At 46.4% G+C, this 12,585-nt stretch overlaps 1 protein-coding gene across 1 annotated transcript in view; it reads right to left on the reverse strand.

The window, feature by feature from the left end:
* Positions 1–3,163: 3,163 nt before the first annotated feature.
* Positions 3,164–12,585, reverse strand: part of SLC35E1 (solute carrier family 35, member E1) — a gene marked incomplete at its 5' end in the record, with an annotated part of 19,046 nt that continues 9,624 nt past the window's right edge. The window contains 2 exons of the mRNA XM_010845672.1: positions 3,164–6,411; positions 6,875–7,120. Of these exons, the coding sequence (XP_010843974.1) occupies positions 6,181–6,411; positions 6,875–7,120 (477 nt within the window). The remainder of the gene's footprint in view (positions 6,412–6,874; positions 7,121–12,585) is intronic.

The following is a 12,585-nucleotide window of genomic DNA, read 5'->3' on the forward strand; positions in this document are numbered from 1 at the left end:
GTCTACACTGATAAGGTTATCTGAGAAGGCCCTTGGGAGGTAAGGTTTGATTGAGATCCCCACTCCGAAACCAGCTATGTGAACACTCCAGGCAGAGGGACTGACTATCAAGGGGATGTTCTGTTTCTTATAATGCTCAGAAATCTAGATAGTGTGATTGCTCTGTATCGGTCAAGATCTGTATCAAGTAGCTTTAACCTGGGGTTTCTCCAGTGGTCCAGTGGTTAAGAGTCCACCTTGCAGTGCAGCAGACACCGGTTAAATCCCTGATCTGGGAAGATCCTACGTGCCATGGGGCGGCTACGTCCCTGTGCCACAACCACTGAGTCCACGAGCACTGGGGCCTTGCTCCACAAGAGAAGCCACCACAGTGAGAAGCCTGTGCACTGCTACTAGAGAAAGCCTGTGCGCAGCAATGAAGACCCAGTGCAGCCAAGAAGAAACTTAACCTGTGATCACCACAGCTGGACCACAGAGATAGCCCTGTTGCACACATGTATTTTCGTGAGATGAAAATACTCGGCACTGACCAGATTCTTAACAGGATCTCTGAACCAAACAAATTGTATCCTTTTTTCTTTGGTTGGCTGCACCTTGGCATGTGGGATCTTAGTTCCCCTACCAGGGACTGAACCCGTTCCCCTGCAGTGGAAGTGCAGAGTCTTAACCACAGGACCACCAGGGAAGTTCCCATGTGGTCATCTTTAATGACTGCATAGGACAACGTGGTGTGGATTTACCATACCTTAGTGAAGCCAGTCTCTGGAGTCTCTTGGGTTGGTTGTGCTTTTAAACCACTGTTAAAAGTTTTAGCTTGTGCACAGGTGTTGAGGTCAGAGAGTTTGCACTTTCAATGCTGATGTTGCTCAGCTACCACCAAAAAGGTTGTATACCCTTGACCAGTGTGTCGTACATTCGTCTCATAGTGTTTAAAATGCTGTTTGAGACTGAAAATTTAAGCATTACAAAGCCTCCCCCAGGCTTATTTCAGTGGGCCAAATCAGAATCCACTTGTCAGGAGAAAGCAGGAGAGAGTTGCGAGAAGTCAAGGCTGCTGCAGACAGAGATGATCTTCAAGGACCTAGAAACAGAACTCTTTAAGAAAACAAGTAGAGTGCACACTCCTTGGTGAGATGAACTTGCCGAGGGGACCATGTAACAAAAAGGCAAGAATTTAAGATCCATGTGCATGCCCATTTTTGTCCTGCAAATGTGCTGGAAGGAATTTATCCTAGATCAGAAGCGCGTGCAGCGTTGTGCACTGCAGACTTATCCCATTAAAATAGTACTTAAGATGCAGCAATAGGGGTTGGTTAATTGTAGCACATCCTCTAATACCATATACAGCAGACACAGAATCAAGGAAGAATATTTAGTAACACGAGGAAGTGTTACTAAAACGCAGCTTACAAAATATTATGGGCAATATGCCACTTTTGAAGAAAGTACATATATCCTTCTTAAAGGCAACGGCTATGTCTAGCTTCTTGTGTACCTTTCCAGAGATCAACTGTTCACAAGCACCTTTATATCTATATAAAACCAGTTGTTTTCTCTGTCTCTTTCTTTTTGACCTCTGTATATTTGGCTTTAATATTTTTTTCCAAACTTAAAAAATTATATGTAGACTATAAAAATTGTTATTAAAAAAAGTAGTGGCTGACTGAGGAAATCTAGGCCCATCTAGATCCATGGTTTCAATAAAGCCAAAGCTTTGTGTGGCTATAGCCTCATCTGCAATAACTGAACGCTGTGTGGTCAACAAGCTGAAGCCACGGCAGGAAGAATGTCTTGTGGGAACTGAGAAGATCCTTTCATGTCCTAGACAATGAGCATTCCTTGGGCCTGATTGCCTGTCACCAAACCAACCTCTAGTCACAAAGGAGCTGCCCTGGGGTGACAAAGGAAGATTCCAGTGTCTGAGAGAGGACATCTCTGAAGAGGGGTTCCAGCTCTGGGGTCCGAGCAAGGAGGCCATCCTTGAACCTGGCTCTGCCTGACTCACAAGACGGTGGCACTACGCGTGGAACTGCAGCAGACAGCTGCCAAGCTGCTTGGTCACCTGGCCATCAGGGCTCCTCCAGGGTCTTCCTGTCACAGGGGGCCCAGGCGAGCGAAATGAAAGGATGTACCTTTGACTGTGTGAGGCAAAGGTGACAAAAAACAGAACTGCTCACTTACTGAGGCTGTTTTGCAGGGCAGAGGGCCCTGGGCCTGGAGTCTGACACTTGGGTTCCAGCCCTGTTCAGTGGGCCAAGCCTGACTTTCTGTTGCCATCTCCCTCTGTAGAATGGGGCTAATATCTGTCTTTTGGGTTCTGATAGTTAAATGAGACATGTGTATCAAAAAATGTGTGGATAAAATATTCTATGAATTGAAAATGTATGTCAGCACATGCCCACGTGCCCCTCAAATAACCCTGCACTTTAGCATTTTCTCCCCCACCTCTAACACAGCACCTGTGTGCTCCTTAGTCACACATCTAGAAATTGAGCTGAGTGCTCAGAGGGCAGGAGGCTTATTTGTTTCCTGTTTTGGGCACCACCTAAGCACAATGGCACCCCACTCCAGTACTCTTGCCTGGAAAATCCCATGGATGGAGGAGCCTGGAAGGCTGCAATCCATGGGGTCCCTGAGGGTCGGACGCGACTGAGTGACTTCACTTTCACTTTTCATTTTCAAGCATTGGAGAAGGAAATGGCAACCCACTCCAGTGTTCTTGCCTGGAGAATCCCAGGGACGGGGGAGCCTGGTGGGCTGCCATCTGTGGGGTCGCACAGAGTCGGACACGACTGAAGTGACTTAGCAGCTTAGCAGCAAGCACTCAGTAAATCACTGAACAGAAGGATGTAGGCAACTGTTTTAGAAGAAACTTACCTATCCATTGCGATGAAAAGAAACTGTTGGCAGTGGTTTCTGAGTGATATGGGGGGAAATGCAGTACCTGTGTGATCCTGGACAAATTACTTAACCCGTCTGGGCCCCATTTTCATCTGTAGCAAGGCAAAGGGTAACCGTTTGTAGAGTGTGTATAAAAAGCCCACATGTATCAGGTACTCACTATTATTCCTTCACACAGATGCTGGATAAGCATAGCTGTTGCAACATTCTTGGATTTTCCATGTTACTCTGTTCAATAAAGACACGTCATTAACTGTGATGCTGTGATTTCTACTTTTATCCTACTGTCTCACAAATCCATAGATCACACATCTAAATTTGGGCTCAGAAAAAATAAAAAGGTTGCAATATACCTGGATGTGGGAACCAAGTTGGTGTGTTCTTTCTGCCTCTTACACATTTTGTGGCTGGACACGCTGATGACAGACTGACTCAGAAGGGGCCCTTCACCGACAAACTGGGACCAATCTTAATTCCCTGGAGACCATCATTTATTTTTGGTAAATGCCATCCAAGAATATACACAGTATCATTCCTGCAGAACAGTCTATAGCATGAAAAGTCCTGAAAACACGGTGACATAAAGAGTTCACGATTTTCAGATTCTTCAATAATTTAATGTTCTCTGCCTTAAGGCTGTTAGACCTTAAGGGATCCAGGTCTGGTTATGTCCCAGTGATAACACAGGACCTGCTGTGCGATGCGTGCTACATACACAGCAGAGTTCAGAAATTCCAGGTGCTTCTTCATTTGAACCTGTTTGACTTCTCTCCTTTGTAATAGGGGTTTGATTTTTCCAAATAATGAATGACTTAAAATAAGGTGCTTAAAAATTCTACACTGAGTCTCAAGATAGTGAACAAACACTATTTAAAAATGCCCTCTGAGCCTCAGTTTCCCCTTCTGTAAAATGAAGGGGTTGGGTTTGAATTAGTTTTGCAGACCACACCGTGGATGGGTGAGCTAAATTTGCTGTTACAAACCCCAGCAGGGAGGAGGGTGAAGCAACCCAACTGCAAATGTGGATGTGAGAGGAGGAGTAGTGGGGGCTGAGCCAGGGCAGCAAGTGGCTGGAAAACCTTCAGGAGGTCAACGTCCGCTCTGAACTTTCAAGTCTCAAAAGTATGTCTTTGTCTTCTGATCTGATCGAATATGATTGTCTCATTCCAGTGTATGTACTCACTGTAGATTTATGTACAGAACTAAATATTTGTTTATTCATTTATAAACCGTAAAGAAACCAGTCAGGTATCTCCCCTCACCAGCAGATCTTGCTTTAGAAAAACAAATACACAAATTCCAGCAACCTCAGAAATTTCATTAAACCTGCAGAGAAGCATAATTCATTTTGGAGTTCAATTTTATGTTCAAGGAATCAGTTCCTATCATAAAGACAATTACTGTAATCTCTTTGCCATGCAAAACTATCTCCATTTATTGTGGACCAACTGCAGGTCCAACTCCTGCCTCTGGTGAAGGCACTCGGCAAGTTCACGAAAACATCCTTGAGGACGGCCCCTTCCTGTTTCGCACAACGTAGTCTCAGAACTTGAGGCCAAAGTAAGGAAAAAGCAAGCCAACACCAAATGGGTTCTCCTGAGGCCAGTGGTACTAAACAAGCCAGAAGGCGACCTCATGACCTCTCCAGGAGCGGCCCATCCAGGAGTGACAAAATGTAACCCCTAGGTACAAAGTTCCCATCATCAAAAACAAACAGGAGTCGAGCATAAGCAATGGTTGGCACTTCCTCTCGGAGCAGAGAACCATCTCACATGCCAGAAGGTAAAAGGTGACCCGAGGTCCCATCTGCTGATCAAGCCAAGTGCCTGCTGAAGAGGCTAGGTGCAGGGCAGAAGGAAGAAGGCAGCCAGCAGTCAAGGGAGGGTCCTCTCTGAGGCCACAATCTCTTATGCCAGTGTCCCAACCTGGACCTCAGCACACGGGTTACCCTCGGAGCTCACATAATCTTCCTGGTGATGTGATTCTGCTAAAACGCAAACTTCTTGACCAAAGACCGATTTGGCAAACCAAATCCTAGCCTGGTGCTTGCCCCTTCCCTGGGACATGATTCAGATCCTGACGGAAACATCGCTAGAGCAGCTAACAGAATCAGAGCGCCAAGCTCTGTGACACAAAAGTATGGAGATGACCTTCTTGATTAATCTCACTTTCAGAGGTTGTGGTCACTAGAAAAGCGCTTCAGAACACTTCATTCCTTCCTACTAAATGCAGACATGTGCTGAGACAGGCATCGCCAGCAACCTTTCTTGTTTTTAAACGTTTAAAAACCAAAGGGGTTTCCAACCATAAGCCAATCTGCATGCATCCTGCATCCCCTAAGAGGGGGGTGAGGGGTGGGGGACCGAGGCGAAAAACACAGACAACTACAAAATATGCCCTAGAAAAATGCAAGATCCTCATAAAACCAACATCTCACCAGACACCCTGTTAAGCACAGGGTATTGAAGGCTCATGAGAACAAATTGAGTATTGTGGTTGAGCTTGAAATGCTGAACATGATTTCGAACGATCCTTCTCGCTGCTCCGAGAGGAGGGTCGTTCCACTCCAGCAAAGGAAGAGAGTCAGGAGTCAGCAGCAGCCCTTCCCTTTCGGTCGGCACACCATCTCTGACTTGCGGGTCAGAGAATTAGGCTGTAAGGATTCAGTGCTAATTGCAATTGCTCTGCATTGAGGGACGTTGGCCAGAATTGCAAACCGTCATGGGGCTGACCCAAAGCTGAGTCTACCTTTGTGGCTGGAGAGGTTTTCGTAACCCTTGCACTCCTCTGCTCCACACCTGCTTCAGTCCTGTGCCTGCCTGAGAAAGTGGCCAGTCACAAAGCACCACCCTAGGGTCCTTTCCTTGCCACCCTCCCTGCAAAGCACACTTCGCCCGCTCTGAGGTCTGTGTCCTTTCCAGAGAGGGTCCTGGCTGGAAAGCAGAAAAAGAACTCTGAAGAACAGACTTGGGGAAATAAGTCTACACAGAAAGGTAAAAACCTAGACAGGGTTTCCAGAGTGATGCCGCCCTCAGAAGACAAGGCTCCAGGAAGAAAGGGCGTGAAACACCGGAGATCAGGGGTGGTCCCCACGGCAGGGTCTGCTTCCTGCTGCCCCTGGGCGGGCTGGGGGCCAGGGACCCCAGGGTCTTCTGCTGGTTCCGCACCATCCCCCCGTGGCTGGGTTGTACATTCACTGGTGGTCAGGAGTTTCTGATGCTGCTGGGGGCGGGGATGGAGGGGAGGACTGGAAGAACGTCCTGCCCAGCTCGCTAGGCTCTACACGTCATATCGGTTCAAAGTATATGAGTTTGGGTAGCTCGGCCGGCCGTACTGGAAGTGATCTGTCAAGATGTTGTTGCGGCCGTACTGGTAGTCACTGTGCGGGGGAAAGAGCGTGCCGTTGTGGGGCTTCTCCAGGGGGCTCCGGTGGTGCTCCTTACTGCTCAGGTCCCCTGTCGTGACGGGGAGGAGGTGCTTCCGGGCTTGCTGGTTCGCGTCATACTTGGTCTGCAAGGTCAAAAAAGCAGTGACGCCATCAGCTTCATGCCTGGGACGCAGAGGACACAGCAGGGGCTCGAGATTCATGGCCAAGAGGCCTTCAAGGTGACACAAGTGTCACCCCGAGTGGAGCTGGGGCACGCTCACTGAACGGTTAATGGAGCAGCCCTCCCTGTCAGCCATCCCACAGCTTCACGGGAATACACAGAACCTTCGCAAGGAAGGAGTGAAATTCCCAATAGAGCTGCGGTAGAACTGAGCCAAAACAGAGTGAGGCGTGAGCCTGGGGCATCCGTGAGGGAAAACGGAAGCCCAGGGTGGAGGGAGCGGAGCCAAGACCGTAAACCAGGTAGTGGCAAAGCTGGGAGCTGGAACCCCTGCCTCTCAGTTCCTGGTGAGGCTCCATCCTCTCCACCAATGCTTGGTGCCTTCTTGGGTGTCAAGGGGACAGCCTCCCCCAGCCCAGACTCACCTTGTTGTACAGAAAGACTCCGAGGATGGCCGTCAGCATGCCCAGGACATTGGTGCTGGTGACGGGGTTCCGCAGCATGATCAGGGACACTGTGATGACCATGATCCGCTTGGTGGCGTTGGCAACTGAGTAGCTCAGAGGGCTGATGAGGTTGAGGATGCTGAAGGCGATGACGTTCTGGGCAAAGTTACAGAAGCCGCTGACAGCCAGGAGCAGGAGCGTCCAAGGCCACTGGGACACATAGGTCTGCAGAGACGGGGGAGCGAGAGCAGCACTGAGGTCAGAACAGCACGCCCGCCCTGGGGGGTGACACACAGTGGTTTCTCGGGGGCCACACTCCCGGTGAGGGAACAGGCCCGGGCAGGCCATGCTGTGATACCAGGTGCTTATACATACAACCTCCGTCCTTCACGACGCTCTGCACGGCACAACAATAATAATAATCACCACCCGTCCCTGCCAAGGAAGTGGAGGTTCGGGGGGGACATCAGGTATTTAAGGGGTGCAGAGGACATAAACCAGAGCTTTCCCCTGTCCCTGGGCAGGGAGGGTTGGGGCTCTGGGTTAGCAGAGCAGGGTCTACATACTGGACATCACCTGTTTGAGCTGCTATGACAAAGTACCACAGGCCAAAGGGGTTACCAAAAAATGTTGATTTCTCGCAGTTCTGTGGGTTGAAGTCCAAGATAAAGGCGCTGGCAGACTCCATATCTGGTGAGCACCCTCCTGGTTCAGTGGGTCTCACTGGGTCCTCACAGGGCAGAATTGGCAAGGGAACTCTTTGGGGTTTCTCTCTTTTTAAAAATAATTTTATCTGTATATTTATTGGCTGTGCCAGGTCTGCACTGCTGCGTGGGCTTTCCTCTACTTGCAGGGAGAAAGGGCTACTTTCTAGTTCCAGTATGTGCGTTTCTCTGTGGTGGCTTCTCTTGTCGTGGCGTGCAGGCTCCAGGGCTTGTGAGCCCTACAGTACAGGCTCAATAGCTGTGGTGCACGGTCTTAGTTGCTCCATGGCATATGATCTTCCTAGATCAGGGGTCAAACTCCCATTTCCTTCACTGGTGGGTGGATTCTTGATGCTGAGCCACCAGGGAAGCTCTGGGGTCTCTTAGAAGGGCACGAATCCCATTCATGATGGGCCCCACCCTCATGTCCTAATCAAGTCCAAAAAGCCCTGTCTCCAAACACCATCATGTTGTAAGGTTTAGGTTTCAACATATGAATTTTAGGGGACACAGACATTCAAACCATGGAGACATTTTGCATTGTAGCAAATGGGGAAGTCCTGTGGTGGCAGCCTCTGGGTGTGTGAAGAAGTTCCCCCACAAGGCAGAGAGCCCAAGGCTCTAGTCTGCCCCATCACTGGGAGTCCCCAGGCAAGCTGCCCAACCTCTCTGGCTTCATCTCTGCAATGGGGAAGATTGATCCTGATGAGTCTGTACAACACTGCTGCTGTGAGGACCAAATGCAATCATGGTTTTGAAAGTGCTCTAAAACAATCCCAAGCCAAACGAACAGAAAATGATGTTATCATCAAAACTTTAGTTGCTGACTTCCCTGGTTGTCCAGTGGTTAAGAATGCACGTGCAGGGGACACGAGTTCAATCTCTGGTCCAGGAAGATTCCACATGCTGCAGAGCACCCATCATGGCAAGGAGCTCGGCATGCCACAACTAGAGAAAGTCTGCACGCAGCAACAGTCAAAAATCAAATAAAATTTTTAAAAAAGGAAGTGAAAATCTTAAAAAACAAAATTTTACCATCCGACTCTCGCCAGAATGAAGCCACCATAATAAAGGGGGCCTAGAAGTAAAAACTAAGATCACAACACCCAGCCCCATCACTTCATGGCAAATAGATGGGGAAAAAATGGAAATAGTAACAGACTTTATTTTCTTGGGGTTCCAAAATCACTGCAGATGGTGACCAGAGCCATGAAGTTAAAAGACATTTGCTCCTTGGAAGAAAAGCTATGACAAACCTACACAGCACAGTAAAAGCAGAGACATTGCTTTGCCAACAAAGGCCCATCTAGTCAAAGCTCTATTTTTTCCAGTGGTCATGTATCAATGTAAGAATTGGACCACAAAGCAAGCTGAGCACTGAGGAACTGATGCTTTCAAACTGTGGTGCTGGAGAAGACTCTTGAGAGTCCCATGGACAGCAAGGAAATCAAACCAGTCCATCCTAAAGGAAATCAATCCTGAATATTCATTAGAAGGACTGAAGTTGAAGCTGAAGCTCCAATACTTTGGTCACCTGACGTGAAGACTCAATTCATCAGAAAACACTCTGATGCTGGGAAAGACGGAAGGCAGAAGGAGAACAGGGCAACAGAGGATGAGATGGTTGGATGGCATCACCAACTCAATGGACGTAAGTTTGAGCAAACTCCAGGAGATGGTGAAGGACAGGGAAGCCTGGTGTGCTGCAGTCCATAGAGTCACAAAGAACTGGACAAAACTGACTGGCTGAACAACAGAAGAAACACCAACTAGCAAACATTAGGACCACAAACTCTTCAAAGAGCCTGGGCTGATCTCAGGCCAATTCCCAGACTGCTCTGACCTCTCACACAGGAGGACACAGCTGGATCTCTCAGACAGTGGGGTCTAGTGGCCTTGCCAGGAAGAGAGCTGCAGCAATCCTCGGGCAGTGGCCTGATTATATCTCCAGCACCTTCTGATAGGGAAGGATCACATAGTCCTCTTAAAAGTGAGGGAGATCCAAGTAGGGACCTGCTCAGAATTACCTTCAGGGTGAGCTGGCCTGTTCCCCCAGGAATTCTTCCCTGAGGTGACCCACAGGGACTTACAAGCTATTTTTACAAGGCAGCCTGCTTGCAAAGCAACCCAGCCAATCCAGCGTTTTAAAAGAACTGACATACAAAAAAGTTGAGTGTTTCTTCCTTCTGGTGGATAGCTCCATGTGTATTAACACACATATACTGATTTGTGTAGCCAATACCACAGTCAGAGTTCAGAACAGCTCCATCACCCCATGGCACTCTCCAGGGCTTCTCTGTGCACCCTCCCTCCCCCACCCAGGCAACCACTGAGGTGTTCTCCACGATAGGTTTGTCTTTTGGAAACAGTCCTCTAACTGGAAAGATGCAGCATGGAACCTTCTCAAACAGGTTTCTTTGATTCAGCATAATGCCTGTGACATCCACCCAACTTGTAAGGGATGACAGTTGGTACCTTTGTTCTTGCTGAGAAATATTCTGCTGTACAAACGCATCGAAGTTTCTTTCTCCATTCACCTGTTGAAGGACATCTGGGTTGTTTCCAATACTCTGTGATCATAAACAGAGTTGCTAAACATTTGTGCACAGGCTTCTATGTGAACCTGAGTTCCATTTCTCTAGACACCCAGGAGTGAGACTGCTGGGACATGTGGTCAGTGTATGTTTAACTTCAGAAGAAACTCCCAAATGTTTTCCAGAGTGGCTGCACCATTTTGCAGTTGCTCCAACAACAGGAAAATGCCAGCTGTGCCCCATCCTTGACAGACACGGTACTGTCAGTACTTTTCACTGGAGCTATTCAATCAGATACAGAGCGGAATCTCCTCATGGTTTTAACTGGTTTTCCCTAATGACTAATGATGTTGAACATATTTCACATCTGCACAATCTCAGTGGTGAAATTCAAGTCTTGGGCCTATTTTTAAACTACTGTTGAGTTTTAAGAGTTCTTTATATATCCTGAACACAAGTCCTCTGTCAGTATCTCAGTGGCAAGTATTTTTTTCCCAGTCTGTAGCCTGTCTTTCTTTAGTAGTATTTTGGGAAGCAAAAGCCTTTAACTTTGATGAAGCCCCCATTTAGCAATTTTTTTTTTTAATGGACTGTGCTTTTGGTGTAATGTCTACAAACTATTTCCAAGTCATGAAGATGTTTCCTCTGTTTTCTTCTAAAGGTTACCATTTTTGCTCTTATATTTAGGCCTAGAATACCTGATGAGTTAAATTTTGTATAATGTGTGAGGCTGAAGTCAAGGCTCAGATCTTGCATATGGATGTTCATTCGCTCCCACACCATTTGTTAAAGAAACCATCCTTTCTCCATGGAGTTGCCTTTGAACCTTTGCAAAAAATCAGTCACCCGTATCTGTGAGTATACTTTCATGCTGTCTATCTGCTCACTGATGGACGTCTTTTTCCACCAATATCCATAGCTTTATACTAAGTCTTAAAATTATGTGATTCCTCCAACTCTGTTCTTCTTTCTCAAACTTATTTAGCTATTTCAGTTCTCTTGCCAGTCAATGTAAAATTTCCAATCAGCTTTTATTAAACAAATTTTAATATCTATAAATATCTATCTCCAAATATATACACATAGGAAGATAGTTTCTCAACTTTTTTTCATTAATGCCTTTGCCCAGCAGAAGTTAAAATTTAAGTAATGATTTATAGCTGAATGTAAGAAGTATAAGATTTTGTTGAGTAGAAAGAATTTTATTTCTTCCTTTCAAATCTATTTCTTTACCTTGTTTATTGTTCTGGCTACGATGTTAAGTATCATGGGGAATGGGCCTATTGAGAGTGAACATCTTTACCTTATTCCTGAATTTAGGGGAAAAAACTTTCAATTTCTCATCATTATGTTAGCTATGTATGCCTTTGGTCAAGTTGAGGTAGTTTCCTCTATTTCTAGTGTATTGACTTTTTAAAACTCATGACTGGATGTTGCATTTTGTCAAATGCCTTATCTGCATGAGTTGGTATGACTATGTGTTTTTTATTAGGCTATTACAGTAGATTACATTGATTGATTTCAAAGTATTGAATTAGCCTTGCTTTCTTGATTTAAATCTCACTTTTTCATAGTGTAGTATGTTTCTTAACATATCCCTGCATTTGATTTATTCTAATATTTTATTATTTATTTGATTCTAATATTTTATCACAATAAACTGTGGGAAATTCTGAAAGAGATGGGAATACCAGAGCACCTGACCTGCCTCTTGAGAAATCTGTATGCAGGTCAGGAAGCAAGTCAGAACTGGACATGGAACAACAGACTGGTTCCAAATAGGAAAAGGAGTACGTCAAGGCTGTATATTGTCACCCTGCTTATTTAACTTCTATGCAGAGTACATCATGAGAAACGCTGGACTGGAAGAAACACAAGCTGGAATCAAGATTGCCGGGAGAAATATCAATCACCTCAGATACGTAGATGACACCACCCTTATGGCAGAAAGTGAAGAGGAACTAAAAAGCCTCTTGATGAAAGTCAAAGTGGAGAGTGAAAAAGTTGGCTTAAAGCTTAACATTCAGAAAACGAAGATCATGGCATCCGGTCCCATCACTTCATGGCAAACAGATGGGGAAACAGTGGAAACAGTGTCAGACTTTATTTTTTGGGGCTCCAAAATCACTACAGATGGTGACTGCAGCCATGAAATTAAAAGACGCTTACTCCTTGGAAGGAAAGTTATGTCCAACCTAGACAGCATATTCAAAAGCAGAGACATTACTTTGCCAACAAAGGTCCGTCTAGTCAAGGCTATGGTTTTTCCTGTGGTCATGTAAGATGTGAGAGTTGGACTGTGAAGAAGGCTGAGCGCCGAAGAATTGATGCTTTTGAACTGTGGTGTTGGAGAAGACTCTTGAGAGTCCCTTGGACTGCAAGGAGATCCAACCAGTCCATTCTGAAGGAGATCAGCCCTGGGATTTCTTTGGAAGGAATGATGCTAAAGCTG

Source organism: Bison bison, unplaced genomic scaffold (genome assembly GCF_000754665.1).
Source record: "Bison bison bison isolate TAMUID 2011002044 unplaced genomic scaffold, Bison_UMD1.0 scf7180017864221, whole genome shotgun sequence".
Taxonomy (NCBI): domain Eukaryota; kingdom Metazoa; phylum Chordata; class Mammalia; order Artiodactyla; family Bovidae; genus Bison; species Bison bison.